General features: G+C 41.9%; 1 protein-coding gene across 3 annotated transcripts in view; it reads right to left on the bottom strand.

Annotated features, from left to right (window-relative positions):
• The window catches only part of ITGBL1 (integrin subunit beta like 1), a 601,277-nt gene that overhangs the window by 36,079 nt on the left and 539,116 nt on the right, over positions 1–26,082 (bottom strand). For all 3 annotated transcript variants that reach the window (XM_073569513.1, XM_073569514.1, XM_073569512.1), the window contains one exon: positions 25,854–26,000. In XM_073569513.1, the coding sequence (XP_073425614.1) occupies positions 25,854–26,000 (147 nt within the window). The remainder of the gene's footprint in view (positions 1–25,853; positions 26,001–26,082) is intronic.

Genomic DNA, 26,082 nt, shown 5'->3' with positions numbered 1-26,082 from the left:
ACACACTCAGGGAGCGCTATCTCACATATAGTGCAGAATGCGGTCACGGTCCAGGAAGCATGTGTGGAGGTGATTGCTGTGGATCAGCGGGTCCACAAAAAATTTTTCAATACAGCTTGCTGTGGCTTGGCAGGGCCATGAAGATTACTTACAAGCTTCTGGCGGTAACTTGGTGGGGTTGCGAAGTTGACTGGAGCTGTCTGGAGGTTTGCAGAGCTGTCTGAAGGTCCGCAGAGCAGTCTGGAGTCGTGTAGAGCTTGGCAGAATGATATGGAGCCGTGCAGAATCTGGCAGAGGCTGTGCAGAGCTTCGCTGTATACAGCCGTGCAGAGCCTTGTGGAGCCGAACAGCACCTGGCAGATGGGTGAGAACCAGTGGCTACAGCGGGAGCTGTGGCAGTGCCAGCAGGAGTCCGAAAAGGGGGTGGTGACCCCAACAAGGATGGTTGCCCAAAAAAGGGTGGAGGCCCAAAAGGGGTAGAGTCCCGGAAAGTGATAGTTACCAAAAAGAGGGCAAAGCATCCCGAAATCAAAAGGGTGGCGCAGACAGACTGTTGCCAGGGACAATGGTACTATGTGTGTCCAGTGTACTATATTAGCTACCCTCCTGGCAAGAGGCTAAATGAGTTTGCCCTGCAGATGAACGCAAAAGATGTATTCGGACTGGTCGATTCTGGGAGTTTGGTGACACCAGTGAGGGCTGTGCCCGATAAATATGAAATATCCAAAAGGAAGATTGAGGTCACCTGAGGGCACTAAGGACTATTCAGTGGCCTTGGTGATCCTCGAGATGGTTAGGGACTTTGCAGGCCATGAGGTCGCGATAGTCCCAAACTTCAGCTGTCTGGTGATTGTAGGCCGGGACTCTAGGCTGTTCTCAGACTTGAGGGAGGTGGAAGTTCCTCTACAGCAGGAGGATGGAGGGTTCTCTACAGTTGGGGTGGCATACATGAAGGCAGTAACACCTCCCAAAATGAATGGGTCAGAAGTAGGAGTGACTGGAAGAAAGTGTGGGTCTGACCAACTCTGGGACTTAGCAGAGGTGATCAACAGTGTGACTGTTGAAAATGGGGTAGTTTCAGAACAGGGGTCCTACACCTGTTTAAGTGGGGACTTGTGCCAAGTGTGACAGGGTGAGTATTGGTGACTCCCATTCAGACTGTGACTCTAACGCAAGGGAACGGGAGTACAGTAACGTTGACCCGAGTACAAATGGCAATTCTTCCCATTGTCGGAGATATAAAGGCTGCAAAGAGGCTGAACAAGTTGCACCCTTTGAGGATATCAATAAAGGAAAAGCAGCGACGAGTGCTTTTTTCAAGATATGAGTACTCTTCCAGACACTGAAGAGATAAAGAAGGAAGGTGACGTGTCATTGCCGGTAACAACCGCTAGGACTGAGTATTCTGAAGAGCTGTAGAGTGTGGAGTTCTCTGAAGTTCCAGAGAGTAGAGAGGTACCTAAGAACGAACGGGCAGAGCCTCAAGAGAGGTTGAAGGTGTTGACTAGGGAAGCCGCCAACTCCACGCAGCTGGATCAGGTGTGTCACCTGGAGTCCGAGCTCTCGGCAGTCAAGGCTCAGCTCGGAGAGAAGGAAGCGCCAAAACAGAAATCTGAAGAAATCGCGGCTTTGGAGTCTGAGAGCAAGAACAGTGATTCTTTGGAGAACCCAGCAGAGTCCCAAGAGAAAGCTAAACCTGTTGATGAGGGAACAGGTAGAACTCTGAAGCAGCAGAATGTGGGTGTGCAAGCTGCCACATCTGAAAATATAACTAAAGAAGTTATGGTGCGACATGTGCTAGCCAAAAGGGAACAGGATCACAAAATAGAGATGCTAAAAGAGTCAGTAAAAGAACATGTCGAAAGAGAAAAGGTCCTAAGACAAGTGGCTGAGCACAGAGTGGATGAGCTGGATAAGGAAGTCTCTGAGCTCAGAGGTTGCCTGGCAGAAAGCCAGTCAATGAATAAAGCAGCCTGGGAGAAGATGGAGCAACAGGTGTCTGTCCTGGCCAAACATGTCGAAGCAGGTGACACTATTGACAGCAGAAGAGAAAGACTTCTCTGTTTAAATGCTTGCTAGACTTTCCTGAAGACCTGAGAGAGCCGTGTGCCAGGGAGTCTGTGCAAGAAGAATTCAAGAAGACTGTGGGGCGTGTAAGGTGTGTAGGACCGTGGAAACTAAGCAGTTAGTGGTACTGTCCACAAATGATGTCACAACGAGGAGAGTAGCAATCCTGAGCGACATCCACTTGAGATGTGTGCGTATGAAGTGGATGATCTGATTGAGGAATGAAGACGCTGCTAGGTGGCTGGAGCAGATGAGGAAAGCTCAGAGTCTTCTGGAAGATGCGATGCAGGTGCCTATTCCTATGGTGGGAAAAGTCATTGGAAGAAATGGTTGAGCCATGCAAGAGATGGTGGATAAATCTGTAGTTGGGAGATTAAGAATTCCAGGTGACCATGAAGACCAGATACCCAGCGAAAAGGGTATGGTTCCATTTTTCATTCTGAGTACGGTGGAGAGTCTTGGATATATACGGACTCTGCTCTAGTATCGTGTGGCATATCTAGAGGAGATAGAGCAGTTAAGGCTTGAAATACTGCACCTTGCAGGATTGCTTTGCCAAGTCGGTGGAAGATGGCAGCTGCTTTCAACCCAAGGACAAGGGAACAGAAGAGGCCCTCCAAGTAATGGAATTGCTGACAGCCAAAGATATCTAGTAAGAAGAGGCCTTGGTAGTTCAGCAAGACAAGGATGCCAATAATCTGAAAGTGGGAGATCTACTTTCAGTACAAAGCTGAGGGACTTAGACAGTAGCCCCTGTAGTGCACTAGATTCAGACCAGACAGTAAGCTCGACTGTAAGTGAGTCTCATGGTCGCACCAACCGTTAGAGGAGGTCATGGAGAGAGAGGTCTGGTAAAGAAGCATACTTGAGAGATGTGGTGACTAAAATGGGTCTGGTAACATGGACAGACTATGACTCAAGGGCTGAAGCCCAAGGCCAGACAGTAGTTAGAGGTGCAAGGTTACTGTACCTGCATACGGACCGCTGGGGGCAGGGAAGTTATGACTCTAAAACTTGCGGCGACAAAGTCCGAAAGTGCCTTGTTCACAGACAGGAATTTAATGATAGTGATGGACTATGTCTCTGGGACTGATGCTCAAAACCGACTGAGAAGGCCCTCTCGACTGGTAGGGCAAGATGACATGGGTACCCGGTCTCGGAGCCCCTGGTTTATGACATGTGTCCATCCCCATAGGGTTGAACAAAGGGGAAGGTATGTGGTACAGTGAAGGAGGTAGTACTGGACGGAATATATATTTCACCCAGCAGGAGAAGATTTGGCCTGAATTTCCCTAAGGTTGAGGACCTGCAGTGATGTCACAATCACGTGATCAGCCTATGTGATAGGTACCTCACCTGTGGGTGTGGTTATGGTCTATGTAATGGAGACTGGTGTAGTCCCATGATCTGTGTTTTGGAAGGTCCTGCAAGTCGACCGGATTCCTGAATAGCACGTGGTGAGACCTTGTACCTGCAGAGCCTGTGACGGCTAACTGTGTTGGGGAAGTCAGGACTGACAAGAAGTCAGCGTGTGGAGCGGAGCTTGTGGAAGGTAACCTCAGACAAGGGGGTTTTAAGAAACGGCAGAGAGGTTTATCTGCTGCATGAACAGACTGGTGGTCATTGATATGTTCGTGGATGTAATGAAATGGACTTTGCGTTATGCGGTTTATGCTGAGTAAATAAACCAAATAGACTGTTTTTGTGAGAAATCGCTCCTGTGTGCCTTAATCCCATTGCCAAGCGAGTGTCCCCCAACACACTCAGGAAGTGCTATCTCACACAAGCAAATCCTTATCTTCTTTGATGAGCTTCAGTGTAGTTATTCTCTCCTGAAAACGTTGCACCTTTTCTTCTAGCAGAGTCACAATCTTACATTTCTGACACGTAAAGTTTTTCTTTTCCTCTGGCAAGCTTGACACCTGACACATTATTGAATTCACTGTTAACTGCTACCTAATGTTGTCTTCAAATTACATAGCAAAATGTTGCTGAAAGATTCCCTTTAAAAGGGGTTGTACAGGTTTGGCACGAAGAAAGTGTGCTGTCAGGATTCTCCGGCTCCGGTAGCAAGGCCAAAGTATGCAATACGCATAGTTCTGACCACATTCTGAGTAGATGTGCTTGGCCTTGTTCAATTCACATGTATTAAGAGAGGCCACATACGTCTAGTTGGAATGTGCCCGGGAGTATACATATCATCGGGGACCAGAAGAATCCTGACTTTGCACACCCTGCGCGCTTGTGAGGATTCCCAAGTCTGCAGTTACTTAGAGTGACTGCAGACTTTCGAGCTAAATGTGGACAATCCCTTAAGGCTATGTTCACACGTGGCGTTTTTTTTCACATTTTTAGCTGCGCAATTTTGCTGCGAAAAATAAGAATCCCATGCATTCCTATGGGATTCTGCAATGCTGTGCTAATGCCGCGGCGGAATCGCTTCGCGGTAAAAAATGTAGCATGCTCATTAATTTAGCGGAATCGCAGTGATCCCGCACCCATAGGATTGCATTGATCTGCTTACTTTCCGCATATGGCTGTGCACACCATGCGAAAAGTAAGCAGAACATTTGCGGATGGTACCCACGGTCCGGAGGAGAGGAGACTGTCCTCCAGGCTTTGGGTACCATATCCCTGTAAAAAATAGAATTTAAAATAAAAAATATTGTTATTCTCACCTTCCGACGTCCCGCGCAGCCTTCCCGCCTCTCTCCACGCTCCCGGTCCCAGTAATCCTTTGCGAGCGATGACGTCCGTTCTCACGGGATCGTGAAGTCGTCATCGCAGTAATTCTCGCAAAGGATTACTGGGACCGGGAGCGTGGAGAGAGGCGGGAAGGCTGCGCGGGACGCCGGAAGGTAAGAATAAAAATCTATATTTTTTTTAATTATTTTTTACATCCTATCTTTTACTATTGATGCCGCAGAGGCAGCCTCAATAGTAAAAAGTTGGTCACACTTGTCAAACACTATGTTTGATGATTGTGACCAACCTGTCAATCAGTTCTCCAAGCGATGCTACAGATCGCTTGGAAAACGCTAGCAATTCTGCAAGCTAATAACGCTTGCAAAATGCTAGTTTTTCTGCGGGAAAATCGCAGGAATTTAAAATGCGATTTTCCCGCGGAATGGAATTCGGAATTCTCGCGGTAATTTCTGCGAGAGTTCCGCTACATGTGAACGTAGCCTAATAGGATCAAAATCAGGCCATTCTGTCATAGATGGGAAAAACAAACACCATAATTGTAGGACACTTTCCCCCAATGACTACTTATGTTTTTAATTACTTTCTAATAGGGAAAAAATAATTTCGATTGCCAATCTACTATATATATTTTATAATATTTTATTTTTTTAACAAACGCATCCTGACCCCACCTGAACTCTTTTAGGAAATTAGAGATAATGATATTGTCTGGCAGATAACTGTGTTTTAATGAAACCCCATTTATGTTACGCTGCTGCAGAAACCCTTTCGCAGCATGCCCACGATCATTAATACTAGCCTTCTGGATGCAACATATTTTTGCTGTGTCCAAAATGATGCATTGTACAATACAAACACAGTGGATGGGATTAATAGAAATCCCATGCCCACTGTGCTTCTTTTTTATGCTACATAAAATCACCTGCGGTGAGGGTTTCCGAGCCGCAGCATGTAAATTTTTCTGTGTGGAAATTCCTCATGTACTTGCATTAGATGCTGCAAATCCGCAGTTAAAAAAACAAATGCATTGTAAGTGTGTTTACGCAGGTGTGTTTAGCCTGGTTTTAACCCTTTTGAGCCAGAGCCTGTTTTTGCCTTCGTGACCGGGCCAGTTTTTTCAATTCTGACCATTGTCACTTTATGAGGTCAACTCTAGAATGCTTCAACGGATCCTGCTGATTCTGAGACTGTTTTCTCGTGACATATTGTACTTCATGATAGTGGTAAAACTTCTTAGATATGACTTGTGCTTATTTGTTAAAAAAAAAAATCGAAAATTTGTGAAAATTTAGAAAATTTTGCAATTTTCAAACTTTTAATTTTTATGCCCTTAAATCAGAGAGTTATATTGCACAAAATAGTTAATAAATAACATTTCCCACATGTCTACTTTACAAATGCACAATTTTGGAAACATAATTTTTTTTTGTAAGGACGTTATAAGGGTTTAAAGTTAACCAGCGATTTTTCATTTTTACAACAAAATTTACAAAACCATTTTTTTAGGGACCACATCATATTTGAAGTGAGTTTGGGGGGTCAATATAACAGAAAATACCCAAAAGTGACACCATTATAAAAACTGCACCCCTCAATGTACTCAAAACCACATTCAAGAAGTTTATTAACCCTTCAGGTGCTTCACATGAATGAATGGAATGTGGAAGGAAAAAATAAACATTTAACTTTTTTTCACAAAGATTTTACTTCAGAACCAATTTTTTTTTATTTTGAAAAGTGTAAAAAGAGAAAATGAACCACAACATTTTTTGTGCAATTTCTCCCGAATACGCCGATACCCAGTATGTGGGGCTAAACCTCTGTTTGGGCACACGGCAGAGGTCAGAAAGGAAGGATTGCTGTTTGACTTTTTCAATGCAGAATTGGCTGGAATTGAAATCGGACGCCATGTCGCATTTGGAGAGCCCCTGATGGAATGGTCTGCGAGTGTCATGTTGCGTTTGCAGAGCCCCTGATGTGCCTAAACAGTAGAAACCCCCGACAAGTGACCCCATTTTGGAAACTAGACCACCCAAGGAACTTATCTAGATGTGTGGTGAGCACTTTGACCCCCCCAAGTGCTTCACAGAACTTTATAATGCTGAGCCGTGAAAATAAAAAATCATTTTTTTTCCACAAAAATCATTTTTTTAGCCCCCAATTTTTTATTTTCCCAAGGGTAACAGGAGAAATTAGACTCCCAAAGTTGTTGTGCAATTTTTCCTTAGTACGCTGATACCCCATATGTGGCGGTAAACCACTGTTTGGGCACACATCGGGGCTCGGAATGGAGGGAGCGCTGTTTGACTTTTTGAACACAAAATTGGCTGGAATAAATGGTGGCGCCATGTCGCGTTTGGAGACCCTATGATGTGCCTAAACAGTGGAAACCCCTCAATTCTAACAACCAACCCTAACCCCAACACACCCCTAACCCTAATCCCAACCTTAATCATAACCCTAACCACAAACTTAACCCCAACACACCGCTAACCCTAATCCCAACTCTAACCCTAACCACAAGCCTAACCCTAATCCCAACCCCAACCCACCCCTAACTCTAATCATAACCCTAATTCCAACCCTAACCCTAATTGCAACCCTAACCCTAATCCCAACCCTAATTCCAACTCTAACCCTAATTCCAACCCTATCCCTAATTCCAACCCTATCCCTAATTCCAACCCTAGCCCTAATTCTAACCCTAATTCCAACCCTAACCCTATTTCTAACCCTAACCCTAATTCCAACCCTAACCCTAATTCTAACCCTAATGGAAAAATAAAAATATTTTCTTTGTTTTATTATTTATACCTACATATGGGGGGGATAAAGGGGGGTTATTAACTTTTTTATTTTGATCATTGTGAGAGTTTATCCCACCCCCTTCCTCCTGTCATCCGAGGCACGTGCCCTCCTTTGTCTTGTAAGAAATATTTTAGCAAGTTTCTAAATAAAAGCTTCATGGGTATACAACCCCTTTAAATAAATTAAAAAAAAATAATTATATATACAGTGGGGAAAAAAGTATTTAGTCAGTCAGCAATAGTGCAAGTTCCACCACTTAAAAAGATGAGAGGCGTCTGTAATTTACATCATAGGTAGACCTCAACTATGGGAGACAAACTGAGAAAAAAAATCCAGAAAATCACATTGTCTGTTTTTTTTTCATTTTATTTGCATATTATGGTGGAAAATAAGTATTTGGTCAGAAACAAGCAATCAAGATTTCTGGCTCTCACAGACCTGTAACTTCTTCTTTAAGAGTCTCCTCTTTCCTCCACTCATTACCTGTAGTAATGGCACCTGTTTAAACTTGTTATCAGTATAAAAAGACACCTGTGCACACCCTCAAACAGTCTGACTCCAAACTCCACTATGGTGAAGACCAAAGAGCTGTCAAAGGACACCAGAAACAAAATTGTAGCCCTGCACCAGGCTGGGAAGACTGAATCTGCAATAGCCAACCAGCTTGGAGTGAAGAAATCAACTGTGGGAGCAATAATTAGAAAATGGAAGACATACAAGACCACTGATAATCTCCCTCGATCTGGTGCTCCACGCAAAATCCCACCCCGTGGGGTCAGAATGATCACAAGAACGGTGAGCAAAAATCCCAGAACCACGCGGGGGGACCTAGTGAATGAACTGCAGAGAGCTGGGACCAATGTAACAAGGCCTACCATAAGTAACACACTACGCCACCATGGACTCAGATCCTGCAGTGCCAGACGTGTCCCACTGCTTAAGCCTGTACATGTCCGGGCCCGTCTGAAGTTTGCTAGAGAGCATTTGGATGATCCAGAGGAGTTTTGGGAGAATGTCCTATGGTCTGATGAAACCAAACTGGAACTGTTTGGTAGAAACACAACTTGTCGTGTTTGGAGGAAAAAGAATACTGAGTTGCATCCATCAAACACCATACCTACTGTAAAGCATGGTGGTGGAAACATCATGCTTTGGGGCTGTTTCTCTGCAAAGGGGCCAGGACGACTGATCTGGGTACATGAAAGAATGAATGGGGCCATGTATCGTGAGATTTTGAGTGCAAACCTCCTTCCATCAGCAAGGGCATTGAAGATGAAACGTGGCTGGGTCTTTCAACATGACAATGATCCAAAGCACACCGCCAGGGCAACGAAGGAGTGGCTTCGTAAGAAGCATTTCAAGGTCCTGGAGTGGCCTAGCCAGTCTCCAGATCTCAACCCTATAGAAAACCTTTGGAGGGAGTTGAAAGTCCGTGTTGCCAAGCGAAAAGCCAAAAACATCACTGCTCTAGAGGAGATCTGCATGGAGGAATGGGCCAACATACCAACAACAGTGTGTGGCAACCTTGTGAAGACTTACAGAAAACATTTGACCTCTGTCATTGCCAACAAAGGATATATCACAAAGTATTGAGATGAAATTTTGTTTCTGACCAAATACTTATTTTCCACCATAATATGCAAATAAAATGAAAAAAAAAACAGACAATGTGATTTTCTGGATTTTTTTTTCTCAGTTTGTCTCCCATAGTTGAGGTCTACCTATGATGTAAATTACAGACGCCTCTCATCTTTTTAAGTGGTGGAACTTGCACTATTGCTGACTGACTAAATACTTTTTTTCCCCACTGTATATATATATATATATATATATATATATATATATATCATTATAATATGTGCTGGAAAAATAAAACAGAAAAGGAAATTCATTTATAAAGGGTCAAATTTAGTCTAGAGCTAAGCGGTCATCAAAGAGCTATTGAGTCTACAATTCTGTTGTATTTTTGCGTCCCTTATATTTTTTGTAAATTATGAATCACTACCACTTTAGATTTGTAGTGTATTATAACCTTTAGTTATAATGTGGGTTATTTCTATGGAAGACTCTGCTGCTTTGCAAATGCTCATTGCTTTGTTTTAGATAAAATTATCCTCCCACAAGTTCCTATCCCTCCAGCCACTGTCAAATATACCAAATATAATCGTACCTCTTAGCATCACTCTTTGTTGCTTTGAACTCACAGTTTCTGCAGCTTAGTCACAGAGCAGTGTTTTCATTCAATAGAATAAATACAATGGTGGATGTATAATTTAAAGTTGTATGACATGCAGGCCCGGGACGAGGGGTAGCAAAGGAAGGTACCCACTTAGGGCGCTACCTCCCCAAGGGCGGTGCATTTTTTGGGGAAAAAAATGACATTGCTGAATGCCCACTGCTTCTTGGCACCTTCTTCCAGCTGCAGACATTCAGTACATTGACGGCTGAGGTGCTTGTGCTTATGGCATACAATTGCTGAGTGCTGTCCGTGACAGGAGCAGAGGAGCTGTAATCAAGTGTCTGTTCCACTGGGAACTCCAGTACAATGCAGGCCACTCTCAGCCTGCACCATGTAGAAGGCGGCACAAACTGGGGCCATTGGATGGCGCGACGATGTCACTGCATCATGCTATATAGCTCCCACTGCTGTACAAGAAAGAAGAAGAGAAGGTGGACGAAGTGTACAGGGAGCCTGAATTGAGTATCGGCTTTATTTTATTTTTCTGATATTATTTTGCCAATCAATGAGAGATATTACATGAGTGGCTAGCTGTGGGAACATTAGAAGGGCTGGCTGTGGGAACATAAGAGGGTCTGGCAGTGGAGGAGATATGAGGGGCTGGCTGAGGGGGATATAAGAGGGTCTGGCTGTGGAGGACAAAAGAAGGGCTGGCTGTGGCAACATAAGAAGGGCTGTCAGCTGGAACATAAGAGGGACTGACTGTGTGGACATATGAGGGTCTGGCTGTGGGAGACATATGAGGAGCTGAATGTGGGGGACATAATATGGGCTGGATGTAGGTGACATATGAGGTGCTGGCTGTGGGAGATATAAGAGTCTGTGGGGGACATATAGAAGGACTGGATGTGGGGGACATATGAGGGGCTGACTGTGGTGGACATAAGAGTGGCTGGCTGTGCGGACATATGAGGGGCTGATAGTGGGGGACATAAGTGGGTCTGGCTGTGCGGGACATACAAGGGACTGGTTGTGGGGTCAATCACAAGAGGGGAAGTAGGGGACATCATATTATTTGGAAGACTGTGGGAATCATAATACTGGTAGCTGGAGGGAACATTATAACTGGGCTGGTGGAACATCATACTATATAGAATATGTGGGGGGCATCATATTGTATAAGTGACAGTGGGCGACATCATACTGTATATTATAATCTGTGATAGACATCACAGTGTATATTGGGGGCTGTTTTGGATATCACACTGTATGGATGACTGTGCTGACCATGACACTGTGTAAGAGGACAGTGTGAGGAGGGGATACAGTTTGTAGAGGAAACATGATGTGCATTATGAAGAGATAGTTCGAATAGGGGCCAGAGAATGGATAGGGGACAGTGTGAAATGGAGGCACAGTATAGAGAGATGTTAGCATGGTTCGGAGACAGTCTGGAGATATAGAGCGTGTAAGAGAAAACAGTGGAGAGCGGACAGCCACAGTATAGACTGTGTATCATTGTTCGGTTTAGGGATTTGATCAGGTGACCGTGGTCGGTTGTTCTGACTATTGAGAAGTGGCTCTTTTCCTTCCCTGTTCAAATGCTGATTCTTCTTTTGTCCTTATTCTCCCTTTTTGGTTTGCACTTTTCCAGATGTTTTCCATTTTCCCATTTTGGTTTGCCCTATCATGTTCTGGGTGAGGCTATATATATTATTCTTTCTCTGCACTTCCTTGTTGTCTATATATCCTGGTGGATGTATATCTTAGGGGTTTACCTTGTGGTGTAAATTCAAGTTGTATTCTTGCTGCAAGTTGGTTTGCTTTCCCTCCCAGCACCTTTTCCTTTTACCACTGTCAGGTTCTTGGGAGGTCTTTCTTGTTCCTTTATTTTTGATACTCATTTACCTTCACCCCTCCACCACAATTGAATGTGTCTTAGTTTCTCAACTTGGGTTCTCGTATCTCTCCTCACAATTTTCTTTACCCTTGGTGGTTACGTCCTCCCGTCTAGTTCCTTAGGAGGTACTAGAAACCCCTTGACGGCCTTTTAGAGAGCTAGAATCAAGTTTGTGTTTTTAGTTCTGTAGCAAGTATCTTTCTAGTCTGTACAGGGACCAGTTGGGTGTAGGTGCGACATTTTCCTGGTGTGAGTGTGAACTCGCTTATAAGACTGTTGTTCATAAAGGAAGACAGTGGGGTGGTTATAGATGATTAAAACAGATATTGTGAAGGCCATATACATCAGGAGGCTTATTTAGGCCATAACATGAACAGATATTTTTATGCAGAGGGCATGTTAATAACATTCTTATTTTTAAGGGCACTGTGCCGGGATGTGCTATATAAGACCAGAAAATAGGGAATATGAAGAGCTGTGGACGTGTAAAGTAATCATAGCAGCTCAACAAGATGAAGATGAAAAAAGAGAAAAGATTTACAGAATATGTCACCTACAAGGTACTTAGATGTAAATGTTTACTTGTTGATGCTGACTAAACTCATCAGTACTGTGGTTCTTGTATGGTCTGCAGTCTGATAAAGACTGATAACAACTCCCAGCATCTCCTTACCATTGTTAAGGACATATTGGGAGTTGTAGGTTCATGAAATACAAATGTACACTGACGAGCAAAAGGGTAACAATGTTTTGAACTTTTGACTTATAGGCTCCTTAATTCACATCCACTACTGCTTCGATCATGAGACTACCATCAATCTATGGACAATCATCTAGGCTATCTCATGCATAAATTTGACTTGCATCTATTTAGCATATGATTAGTTATGCAGATTCTTATCATGTCTCTGCATTGTTACTGTTTTGCCCCCAGTGTGGAAAAATCTTTTTCTCCCTGTATACTACATATTTCAACCTGTTCTCACATTCCCTAATAACTCAGTGTGCTATTAGCTTGATTCCCAAGCGAAAGGTCACTGGTTCAAATCAATGAGAAGCCATGAAGATTTCTGGAGAAAAGAGAAAAAAACACCATCCAGCTCATCAATAGCAGACTCTCGGCCAGAATATGGCCAGATTGCATCATATGAGTGCCATGACAATTGGGAGAATATGAAATTAAGTCCACCCATACATTCAAAAGACAAAACTGAGATATCCAGGCAAAATATCGGAGTCAACAAGTTAGCTCATCACAAAATCTATCAGTTCTGGCATGACAAACACGGCATTGGGGGTAGCTCATATGCCTCGTAATAGTGAGATCACAGACATCCACGCAAGTACCATCTGATGCACAATATACAAGTCTGGGATGGTGACCTGAAAATAGGTGAAGAAGCTTCAACTTCAATATCATTATAAGAAGCGTTGGCTTGAGTTTACAAAAAGTACGAAAAGTGGACAATCAGGGTATGTGCACATGCTGCGGATTTTTCCTCTCAGATTTTGCTAAATCCGCAGGTAAAATGACCTGCATTTTAACTGCGGATTTAGTGCTGGCTTCATGCAGATTTTGTGCGGATTTAGACTGAGTTTTTACACCTGCGGATTCCTATAATGGAAGAGGTGTAAAAACGCTGCGGATTCCGCACAAAGAATTGACATGCTGCAAATCTGTGTGGAATTTTCCACAGCATGTGCACAGCATATTTGTTTACATGGTACTGTACACCGCATGGAAAACTGCTGCGGATCTGCAGGGCCAAATCCGCTGCGGATCCGCAGCCAAATCCGCAACGTGTGCACATACCCTAAAACATTGGAAACAGATGATTTGGAGTGATGAGATAAAAGTCAATAGACTAGAGTCTGATTTGTGCAAATAGGTCTGAGAGAAGCAAGTTAAAAGGGGCTAACGGATCAGGAAATTGAAGGAACTGTCAAGTTCGGTGGAGGAAGAGTGATGATATGAGGCTGTTTCACAGCCAAGGATGTTGGATTCTTTACCAGGATTGATAATGGTCTCAATGCTGAACTAAATGTGAGTATCCAACAAGATGAGTTACTTTATACACTCGAGTACTATAGGTATGACAAAGATGACATGGTATCCAGCAGGACAGTGACCCAAAGCATACATCAAGCTTGGTAAAGAAATGGTTCAATGACAATGAAGGAGAGGTGCTGGATTGGCCCCAACAGTCCACAGACCTCTAACCAAGTGAACTCTTGTGGTTAGAGATGAAGAAAAAGCTGTATACATGCCAAAGTGAGTCAACCAGTATGCACCAACTTTGGGAAACATGTATATGAGACCCAGGATCAGATTTTGGTTGAGATATGCTTGAATCTGATTGAGAACATGCCCAGAAGGATTCAGGAAGTGTTGAAAGCAAAATGTGGATTTACAAACTACTCAAAATAATAAAAATGAAAATTTAGATTTTTAGGAGTAAAACAATAACAATGCAGTGACATGACAAGAAGCTGCATAATCAAGTCAAATATATGTATGAGATAGCCAAGATGATTGTCTATAAAATGATGTTAAGGGCCTGTCACACTAAGAGATATCGCTAGCAATATCGCTATAACTTGTGACGTTATAGCGATATTGCTAGCGATATCTGTGTGTGTGATACTTACCTACGACCGGCTCCCCCGCTGGTTATCGCTGATCGCGCGAGAACGTCCTGGACTGTTTCTCGTCGTCAGCTTCCTGCGGCGCTTCCTGCTGTGAGGACGAGCGACGCGTGGAGCCGGGCGGGAGGACGCATGATCGCCTGGTGTGACAGGTAAGTGGCGATCCCCGTCCCCAGCGATGTCGCTGGTGAGACTTGCCTGTGTGGCAGCTCACTTGCGACCACTTAGCGATGTACCAGCGATCCTGACCGCGTCATATCGCTGGTCGGGATCGCTGGTACATCGCTAATTGTGACAGTACCTTTAGTTTCATGTTTGGAGCAGTAGGGGATGGTGAGATATGGAGCCTGAAAGTCAAAAGTTTAAACATTACTACTCTTTTGCTCATCAGTATATATGCGCCTGACTTGACATTACATTTGATTGATGTACTAAGCTTGGTTATGTATTCATGTACTTATGGTTGTTCTGGTGACCTATACATGTACTGATGTATTTATTTACTGACAGTGGTTCTCCTGATGTATTCATGTACTGATTGAGTTTCTGGTGATGCATTAATTTACTGATGGTGGTTCTGTTGATGTTTTCATGTAGTAATGGTGGTTTTGGTCCTTTATTCATGTACTGATGGTGGTTCTAATGACATTTATTTACTGATTATGATTCAGGTGCAGTATTTATATAAGAAAAGGAAAATTCAGGTCCATGGAAATCACAAAATTCTTTAATGAGGCAAATAGAGTAAACTTCAATAAGTAAGTTAAAGGGAACCTGTCAACAGGTTTGGCCAATAGGAGTTACTGCCACCACCTTTCATGGCTTATCTACAGCATTCTATAATGCTGCAGATAAGTCCCAGATCTGACCTGCGAGAGAAGAATGATAAGTTTTATTATACTCACATGAGGGGTGGTCCAATCCGATGGGTATCGCAAGTCTTGTTCCGGTGCCTCACACATCTTCTTGCAATGCCACCCTCCTGCTTTCTTCATGGCTCCCCGGCATTGTGCTCCTGCGAAGGCATACTTATCTGCCCTGTTGAGGGCAGAGCAAAGTAATGCTGTGTGCAGGTGCAGGGAAAGGTCAGAGAGGCCCAGTGCCTGCACACTGCAGTACTTACCTCTGCCCTCCACAGGGGAAACAGATGCTGGGGAGCCATGAAGCAAGCAGGAGGGCGGCATCACAAGAAGATGGGAGGCGCTGGAAAAAGACCAGTGGCACCCACTGGACCGGACCACCCCCGGAAGAGTGTAATAAAACTTATTTTTCTTCTCTTGCCGGTCAGATTGTAGATAAGCCCTGAAAGGCGGTGGCCATATCTTATATCGGCCAATCCTTGTGACAAGTTCCCTTTAAGATGCCATGGTAATGATAAAACAATGTGTTTCAGGTAGTGGAACCCTTAATACTTGAAATGCATTCTTTTACCCATTACCATGGCATTTAAACTTAGTGCTGGATTTTCCTTTCTTTGCATTTACCCATGTCTAAGGTACAGAGGTTTACCTTGCTCCTGATCATCAATGAATGCATGTGGATGAACTGGATTTTCTTCTACACTGTATTTGTGTATGTCTATTGGTGTCTCTGGTGTTCTATTTATGTACTGATAATGACTTTGGTTTCATATTCATGTACTGAAGATGGGTCTGGTGAAAAATACAGCACCAGAACCATCATCACTACATGAATACATCACCAAACCCATCTATAGTACATGAATACAGCACCAGAACAACCATAACCACAAGAATACATCACCAGAACCACCATCAGTACAGGAATAAGGCACCAGAACCACCATCAATACAGGAATACAGAACCAGAATCACTTTCAGTTTTGTTGCATGCTATATTTGTCAGATGATGGTCCTAAAATAATTTATATGTGTTTGTATCCCTTTATCTATGATGGGGTCTGTATAGGAATGGACAAGGCAACTGTTAGGTGGATTCATAACTGGCTTAGTGATCGGACCCAAAGAGTGGTCGTAAATGGCTGCACATCCAGTTGGAAGAATGTCTCAAGTGGGGTACCACAGGGCTCTGTCCTGGGCCCTGTATTGTTCAACATCTTTATCAACGATTTAGATGAAGGAATTGAGGGTAAACTGATTAAATTTGCTGATGACACAAAGCTAGGAGGGATAGCTAATACTAGAGAAGAGAGAGAGAGGATTCAAAAAGATATAAATAAACTGGAGAACTGGGCAGCAACTAACAGAATGGTTTTTAACAGGGACAAATGCAAAGTACTACATCTGGGCAATAAAAATGAAAAAAGCATATACAGAATGGGAGGAATAGGCCTAAGCAACAGCACATGTGAAAAAGACTTGGGTATACTAATAGATCACAAACTGAATATGAGTCAACAGTGTGATGCAGCAGCAAAAAAAGCAAATGCAATTCTAGGATGTATTAACAGAAGCATACAGTCTAGATCACGTGAAGTCATTATTTCCCTCTACTCCTCTTTGGTCAGACCTCATCTGGAATATTGTGTCCAGTTTTGGGCACCACATTTTAAAAAAGACATCAACAAACTGGAGCAAGTTCAGAAAAGAGCAACCAGAATGGTGACCGGTCTGCAAACCCTGTCTTATGAGGAAAGGTTGCAGGATTTGGGATTGTTTAGTTTGCAAAAGAGAAGACTGAGAGGAGACTTAATAGCTGTCTACAAATATCTCAAGGGCTGTCACATTGTAGAAGGATCAACTTTATTCTCATTTGCACAAGGAAAGACTAGAAGCAATGGGATGAAACTGAATGGGAGGAGACACAGATTAGATATTAGAAAAAACTTTTTGACAGTTAGAGTGATCAATGAGTGGAACAAGCTGCCACGAGAAGTGGTGAGTTCTCCTTCAATGGATGTCTTCAAACAGAGGCTGGACAGACATCTGACTGGGATGATTTAGCGAATCCTGCTTTGAGCAGGGGGTTGGACCAGATGGCCCAGGAGGTCCCTTCCAACTCTACGATTCTATGATTCTATGATTCTATGATTCTAGTTGTCATTACAGTATCCACCAAATGATGGACACCTTAATTGAAATCAAATGGCCCTTCTTTTAGTTAAACTATGTTAGTTTCCATGAACGTACTTGGATCTGACATTTAAAATATGGGACATCCGGGATGAGTATCATTATTTGTCCCTTGTATTGTGTAAATGGTCAACAAACAGTGAATGATTCTATATCTAACTTTGAAAACGTGCTGTTGAGCCTCACCCCTAAAGTACATGACTTTTTTTTTACTTTTACTTGTATTTTTGGTTGAAAAAGGGAACATTTCTTGTGTAAATGGTTGTCAGAACTTGTTACCTGACCCATTGGAGTGGTTGGAGGGGTGTGTTAGGGTTCCTTTTACCTTAGCCTTTCACCCATTTTGTTTAATTTGTTTATCAATTTTACCACAACGGTATAAATGCCCCCCCAAAAGAAATTCATGAAATGTTGGTTTTTGTTCATTCTGCTTCTCAAAAATAGTAATAAAAAGCGATCAAAAAATGTCATGTTCCCAAAAATAGTACCAATAAAAACGTCAACTCGTCCCTCAAACAATAAGACCTCACATGACTCTGTGGGCCAAAATATGGAAAAATTACAGCTCTCAAAATGTGGTGATGCAAATAATAATTTTGCAATAAAAAGCATCTTTTAGCATGTGACAGCTGCCACACATGAAAACCGCCATAAATAGTAACTCAAACCCCCCGTTATCACGCCCTTAGTTAGGGAAAAATAATAAAATTGAAAAAAAATTATTTATCTCCATTTTCCCATTAGGGTTAGGGTTAGGGCTAGGGTTGGGATTAGGGTTAGGGGTGTGTTGGGGTTAGGGTTGGAGTTAGAATTGTGGGTTTCCACTGTTTAGGCACATCAGGGGCTCTCCAAATGCGACATGGCATCTGATGTAAATTCCAGCCAATTTTGCGTTGAAAAAGTCAAATGGCGCTCCTCTTCTGAGCTCTGCCATGCGCCAAAACAATGGTTTACCCCCACATACGGGGTATCAGCGTACTCAGGACAAATTGCACAATAACTTTTGCTGTCCAATTTCTACTGCAACCCTTGGGAAAATAAAAAAATTGGACCTGAAATAATTTTTTTGTGAAAAAAAGTTAAATGTGCTAAGTGTTCATTTTTTAAAAAACATTAAAAAATTCCTGTGAAGCACTTCTTGAATGTGGTTTTGAGCACCTTGAGGGGAGCAGTTTTTAGAATGGTGTCACTTTTGGGTATTTTTTATTATATAGACCCCTCAAAGTGACTTCAAATGTGATGTGGTTCCCCCCCCCAAAAAAAAATGATGTTGTAGAAATGAGAAATTGCTGGTTAACTTTTAACCCTTATAGCCTTCTAACAAAAAAAATTTTGGTTCCAAAATTGTGCTGCTGTAACGTAGACATGTGGGAAATGCTACTTATTAACTATTTTGTGTGACATATCTCTGTGATTTAAGGGCATGAAAATTCAAAGTTGAAAAATTGCAAAATTTTCATCATTTTTGCCAAATTTCCATTTTTTTCACAAACGCAAGTCATATCAAAGAAATTTTACCAGTAACATGAAGTACAATATGTAATGAGAAAACAATGTCAGAATCACTGGGATCCATGGAAGCGTTCCAGATTTATTACCTCGTAAAGGGACAGTGGTCAGAATTGTAAAAATTGTCCCGGTCATGAACGTGCAAACCACCCTTGGGGGTAAAGGGGTTAATGACGCTCCACTGCTCCAGAGTCACTGATGTTTTTTAGACAAACTATAGAGACACCACCATGACAAACAACATTGCAGCCATTTCCTGGGCTCTGGGATTTTAGATATCAAGAGCCACCGAGCCAGTGAGTCCACTTTTAATTAAAACTAACTTATACAATGCCAATCTTGATAAATTCCCTCCTTTGCTTTGGGCATACATCAGAAAGTGTTCCTGTCATGCTTAAAGTGCCCATATAGACTGTATTACAATTAGTAAACATATGCTGAAAGAATGTTTATTTGGCATTCATTTTGACAGTATACATTGGTGAAATGTAATTTCACTAGTTTGCTATATGCAAATACATGGACAGTGGGATATTTTTGGTTATCATTGAAGTCAATACCAGGTGGATGCAACCATCAGCGGCAAACATACAGGCGAGAAGGTCCAGTGCAAAGACAAAATGGTGCTAATGCTGTTCCTGGTGCTGATTGATCTCACTATACCACCTTGATAACTGTACAGTCTATTGGTTGTTGATAAATTTAAATTGAATCTGTCACCAAGTTTTTGCTATATAATTTAAGAGCAGGATGAAGTAGAGACCGAGACCCTGATTCTAGCAATGTATTGCTTACTAGGCTGCTTGATGTCATTTTTTTATGTTTTGTCTGCTGTAAATCTAGCAGTTCTCTAAATGCGGAGTTCGGTTTAACACCATCCACACCACTGATTTTCAGCCTCCTATGTACAATGTGCATAGGCAGAAAGCTGCTGTTAATCAGTGTTAGGGCGGGGTTACACAAAGAAGGAGGACTACATGGAATGAGTCCAGTCCTCTAGTAATAATTCCCTGCTGTTAAAACTCTGATTTTATTGAATCTACAGCAAGCAACCTAGTAAGTGACATATCAGAGGAATCAAGATATCTGCCCCTACCTCAGATTACATAGCAAATATCTGATTCCCTCTACCTATTGTATAACAAACAACCCTGAAACTAATTTACTCTCTTTCCTTATTTAATTATTGGAGCCCTGAAACTGATTGTTTCCTAACTTAAAGGAGTTGTCCAGTCTAAAATTAAAGGTCTGCAGTCACACTGTGCTCTGCAAGGATTCACCAGAATCTGCCTCAGGATCGGCAATCAAGTATGCGATATGGATACTCCCAGGCAGAATCCATCTAATGGGCGTGGCCTTGCTTAATACACTTGCATTGAGCAAGGCCACGGCCACCACGCGGCTGCTCCCGCTAGATGAAGTTCGGCTTCACTTCATACACTTGTATTGAGCGAGGCCGCGCCAAGTAGAAGAATGAGCCCAATAGATGGGTTCTGTCTGGGAGTAAAACAACCAAAAAGTGCATACACCTCTTTAGGGACGGAAAATTATTGCCACCTATCAGAATCATTCAAGCAGCTAAAAATCATTCATTGTCTTCCCAAGTTTCACCTTGACAGGCTTCCTCAGGGAGCTGGGGCTACAATGAGTTACAATATGGTATGTAGGCCCAAATCAAACCTTTGCTCCACTCTCATTTGCCAGTAAAAAGGGACAATTAGACATCCTCAATATCTCAGCCAATAACATTCACATATGAATCCTTCACACACTCCATATCTATAATTTGATGGTTATTAGTTATTGGTTGGTTCTGAAAATGCTTATGAATGATTTTTAGCTGCTTGAATGATTCTGATAGGTGGCAATAATATCGATATTCATCTGTTATTAACTACATGGTCACAGACCGCAGTCATGATAGATCAGTTTAGACTAATAGACAAGAGTTATCAGGTACGGAATGGGACTGGCATTTGAAATCACATAGGCCCATGCTATCCCTGTCTCTAAGCACCAGATGGGATATATTACTAATATTACCCTGGATGGAGGAAGCAAGATTTACTACAAGACCAATAGTTCAAATGATACCTGTGGCCTGCTGGGGTGAGTGACCGAGTCAGCAACTTTGTGCTCCGTCACAACTGCTAACAGTATGGGTGTCTTGAGAACACCGATTCTGCTGATAACCTAGCAGACAAGGCAGCTCACAACCAGACAGGCCCTTCTGGCATTTGCCAGAATTGCCAGATGGCAAGTCCGGCCTTGAGAGTTATTGCACTGGAGAGGAACTCTATTTTGAGGCTTGAATACAATATAATGCAGCAATAATTTTATTAACCCGTTACTGAAAATTAATAAAAGTCATGTTTCAACATTCCTTAATATTTATTTACCCTTCGGGTAATTTGCTGCCTAAGAGTATGCCCCAGTACAGAGTGACATACTGATTGCAGACTTTTAATTTTAGACTGGACAACCCCTTCAGTAGTGTGAAGAGTGAGAACTGTGCAGGATCTATCCATGGAGAAAGCAGCTGGGACACTCTTATTTGGACTCCTCCCTTTGTGTACTCCATAGTTCATACCTTTGAGATATGTATTCTTTTGCATACAGTTGCATTGACCTGGCACATTGTGTTAGGCAGAAGATTCAAATCGTCCCTCTAAGTGTCTAATTGGATATGAACCTAGGCTTCGCCAAAGAGCACACAATGTGAGTATGATTCCTGAGCCGGGTATAGCAGAACTCCGTTTGTCATTTGATGCAAATCACTTGTGGCATTACTATATAGCAGCAGGTAAACTCCAGTTAGTTCAATGCCCATCTGTGTGTTGCGGGGCCTAAAATGTTTAACTTCACATTCAAAGTAACTGCCCGTGTTCTTGTAATGACAGATGTTGACAAACATGTAATAGCTGTAGATTATAATTGTTTCACTTCCAAAACAATTCCCAGAATCCTCTTATCTGTCTGGGTTGATGATACCTTATCTGGAACCTTTTGCCGAGCACTAATTACGGACTCATTAGCTAATGAGTTATACTCTGTGAAGGCAGCTATCAAACATAAAAAACTTACAAACTTGGCATGTGACCTTAATTTTGTGGTTTGCTTAAACGAATTGCCCTTTAAGCGCCAGACATTATCTGATGAAAATGCCTACAAGCTTTTCATTGTAGCTCCTTAACCCCTTAAAGGACATGTTTCATCAGAAAATATAAAGGAATCAAACAATAATTCACACCCCATGCATGTGAATGTTGTTTCTGCAATCTATTTCACATGCAATGGAAAATTTCTGCACAGGTCTTTGAAACAGCAGCAAAAAATAATAATAATCAGCCATTGAAATATGTTAAATTCTAATTTCTGCAGATTCTAGATGTAGAAGCCAAGGTTTAGCCTCATTGGTTGCCAATAGGGTAATCTTTAAAAGCACCTTAAACTACCCATCCGCAGAAAAAATTTAATGGCGGCCCTATTGTTGGAACCTCAGACATGGCAAGATAGCAAAAGTATACACTATACACACAAAAAAAGTAGAGAGTAGAGCAAAGGTGGTAAAATGTAGTAAAATGTATCACAAATGTACTCCAGTCTCTCCCTAGAGTGATTTTTTTTATATGCTTGAATATTTTGAAGCAAAAAAAAAAAAAATCACAAAACAGGTTAAAGACAAAAATAAAGAGCAATATTTTATTTTGTGCAAAATTAAAGAACCATGTGTGGCATTTTAAAGGAGTTGCCCCCTAATCAGACAATCTCTTCTCAATCACTATATTTCCTGCTTTAGAAAATAATAACACCTATATGCACGTTCTGTAAGAAGGGAGTCACAGCATTTACTGCTAACATGGGTAATCAGCGCACTTGACATTGCTTTATATTGCTCCTGCTTATTGTTTGCCACATATAACTGTCTCTCAGAGAGTTAGCACTTGCAGTTTATTGATGCATAATTGTCTCTGTTATAGTACTGACTTATCCCATATTATCAAGGGTATAGACTGCACCTAACATTAGATATATCCTCTGTTCTTTATTTAAAAGGAGCCTGTCACCAGGTTTCCCCAATATTAAAGGGAACTTGTCACCTGAAAAAACTTTATTAACCTGCAGATATGGGCTTAATCTGCAGGTTAATAACATTACTAACCTGCCTGGCGCCTCAACGTAGCCAAACGCTGCAGTGAGAAAATAAACTTTATTCTCCCTGGCAGCATTCGGCTTCAGTCACGGGGGCGGTGCCAGTGCTGGTTCAGTCATTGCTATGAGAATACAGAGCACCGGCTGTAACCATGCCCCCGGCCTTGACTGGCTGCAGGACCAAATGCAGAGCGAGTGTCAGTCAGGGCCTTCAGCTCGATTTTGCTGGATGAACGATGTGTAGGAAAATTGATCTTGTACTAGACGAAGTAGTTCCACCAGGGTCTTCTCCGCCATTATCTTGATAATATCAAGCTATCTGGTTGCTAGTCTTCCTCTTCGCCTTGTTCCTTCTATACTTCTGACCATGATGTCTTTTTCCAGTGCTGTTTTCTTATGTTGGGTCCAAAATAGGCAAGTCGCAGCTTGGTGATCCTTGCTTCGAGTGACATGTCTGGCTTGATTTATTCCAAAATTAATTTGTTTGTTCTTCTTGCCATCCATGATATTAATAATACCCTTCTCGAGCACCACAGTTTGAAGGCTTTGATTCTTGTTGTGTTTCTTTATTGTCCAGGTTTTGAACTGTATGTTACCACAGAAAAGACCAAACTATGTATGAGCCATATAAAGACTTTATTCTGTTTTTTTGTTTATTTACAATCTGACTGTGGGGTTATTAATGGATAGGCATCTTATAGGTGCCTCTCCATTGCTATCTTGTGGGCTTGATGTCAGGGGCCATAAAACAGATGACATCAACCCCACAAATATGCAACTTTTCTGTGGTGGCTGTAGGCTGCAAACTTTTAGCCTGGGGGCAATATCCATGGGAGCTGTCTGCTTTAACTTGGCTGGCTGTCAAAAATAGGGATAACCCACTCCGGTTTTTAAATTATTTATTTCAATAACTTATAAAACAATGTGGGGACCCCTCTATTCTTGATAAGCACCCATGATAAAACTGACAACTGAGGTTTGCAGGCTGCAGCTGTCAGTTTTTCCATGCTGTTTATCAAAAATAGAACAGATCCCATGCCATTTTTGTAATTTATTTATTTATAGCGTAGGCACTGGATCATAAATACTACCATCAGCCATGCCTGCTCTCGCTGTTATAAGAGGCAGCAGGTGTAGGCTGATGGGAGTAGTACTCTCTCATCAGCTGCTGGTCACAGCTGCTGGCTTTCAGATGAACTGCAACTCTCTGACCGATGGTAATAATCTTACCGCCAAGCAGAGCCACCTGTGTTTCTCGTGTTATCATGCACAGCATGGGAAACACCCCATATTAAGGGTGCCGAACCCAAACAATAACAAACACTTCCTAGAGAAGTCCATGTTCAGGGTTCGTGTCAAAATAGTAGGTATTCAGTACGGACCCCAAACTTTTCTGTTTGGGTTTGCATATCTCTATTGATCGGTTGGCTCTCTCCATATCATTGGGACTGAAAAAGGCATACAATGCCTCTTCACATGCAACCACTGGGTAAGATGTGATGCACATATATTACAGCATATGTGTGGAGCTCAACTCTTGTCCTGACCTTCTGTTCTGCAGCCAAAATATGGGTTGTAGGCTTTCCTTGTCATGGTGCTAAAGTTTTGCTTTTGTGAAGATAAAGTTACAACTCGGCATATGTAGCAAAAACTATCCGCTTTGTTAATGCAAGAATGAGGCATATCGGAAAAAATATATAGAAACATGTCAATATGCTAAGAAATCCTAAAACTGTATACCTTATACAGAGAGCATTTAAAAAAGTAGGTGATGCAACTGTACTTAGGATTACGTCCTAGGAGAAGATTTGGAATTTTTTGATTGGTTAAGCTAAGATTATAGAATACTGAAGGCTCAGTAGACTAAACAGATAATGTAATAGACTAGTTACTAACAATGCAATAATGATGATGAAATAATAAAGACACAATTTTTCTATAAGTCTGCATGAAAGGTGTCATAAGTAATTACAACCTCCACTAGATCTTGAAAATTAGAGCCAATTAGCAAATTTAAGTATCATATTCATTTTCAGCACCACAAAATTTCATCTCTGAGCCAGTTTGGTTGTAGAACAGTGAATGGATCCGAATCTCTCCCCTGAGAGAATCTACGCTTGTGTGAGCGAGCCCTAAAGGTGGAAAAAGCTCTGAAATGATTTTTTCGGGTATGATTATTTTTACATGACAAAGACCTGGCATTTTAACAGCGGTGCGTAGATTTTTTATGTACACTGGAGACGGATCTAGTTCGCCTTCACTATGTGTTACTGTATGTAGACATATCTCTGATCTATTTAGCAAGCACATTGTATAATTCATTGCACATTGAAGGATAATATGATGTTTATGAGAGATGACCCTAGTGTCAACAGAGTCTATTTTCTGAAGTGAAGATAATGCAGACTCACTGTGATACCATCCAGTTTTCTGTTTATACCAAGACTGAAGGACATGATTTGTTCACAGCTGTGATGAGTCAGTGACATATAGAAGAACACATCTCATGTCAAGTTTTCAGTACATTATCTACAACCATTTCATCTGAATGTGCTCCATTGGCGCTGTTCACAAAGAATTCTTGCTGTGATGATAACATCTAAATGAAATGTATGTTATTGAAACCTTTGGTCACTTTGTACAACTTGTGAATCAGACCAAGCTCCCATTTTTTTGTGTCTGTACTTACATCTGCTATTGCCAGGTAAAGACACCAAATGCTGATGGAATAAGGTTTCAGAAATAAAGTAATCATTCACATTATGCTTTGCAAAGAAACATTTGATTGACAGTCCAATTATTAATGGATTTGTGCTCCATTGTAAGCACGTACCTTTCCCAGAGCACAGAATGCCATCTGATGATTCACACTGGCTCTTGCTCTCTTCCTCTGTCATATTGCATTTTCTTGCATTTTGGCACAATTTTCCAAACCAGCCGGCCTCACAAATACATCGACCACAGGAACAAGTACCATGTTCTATAAAAATGTGAATAACACAGAGTTTCACATTTGCTGCTTACTTTACAATAACATTGAGTATTTTAAAAGCTATCCATCA

This window comes from Dendrobates tinctorius, unplaced genomic scaffold, assembly GCF_039654945.1.
Source record: "Dendrobates tinctorius isolate UK_male_01 unplaced genomic scaffold, ASM3965494v1 ptg000026l, whole genome shotgun sequence".
NCBI lineage: Eukaryota > Metazoa > Chordata > Amphibia > Anura > Dendrobatidae > Dendrobates > Dendrobates tinctorius.
Note: the sequence above shows the minus strand (reverse complement) of the source record. Positions and strands in the feature narration are given on the sequence as shown.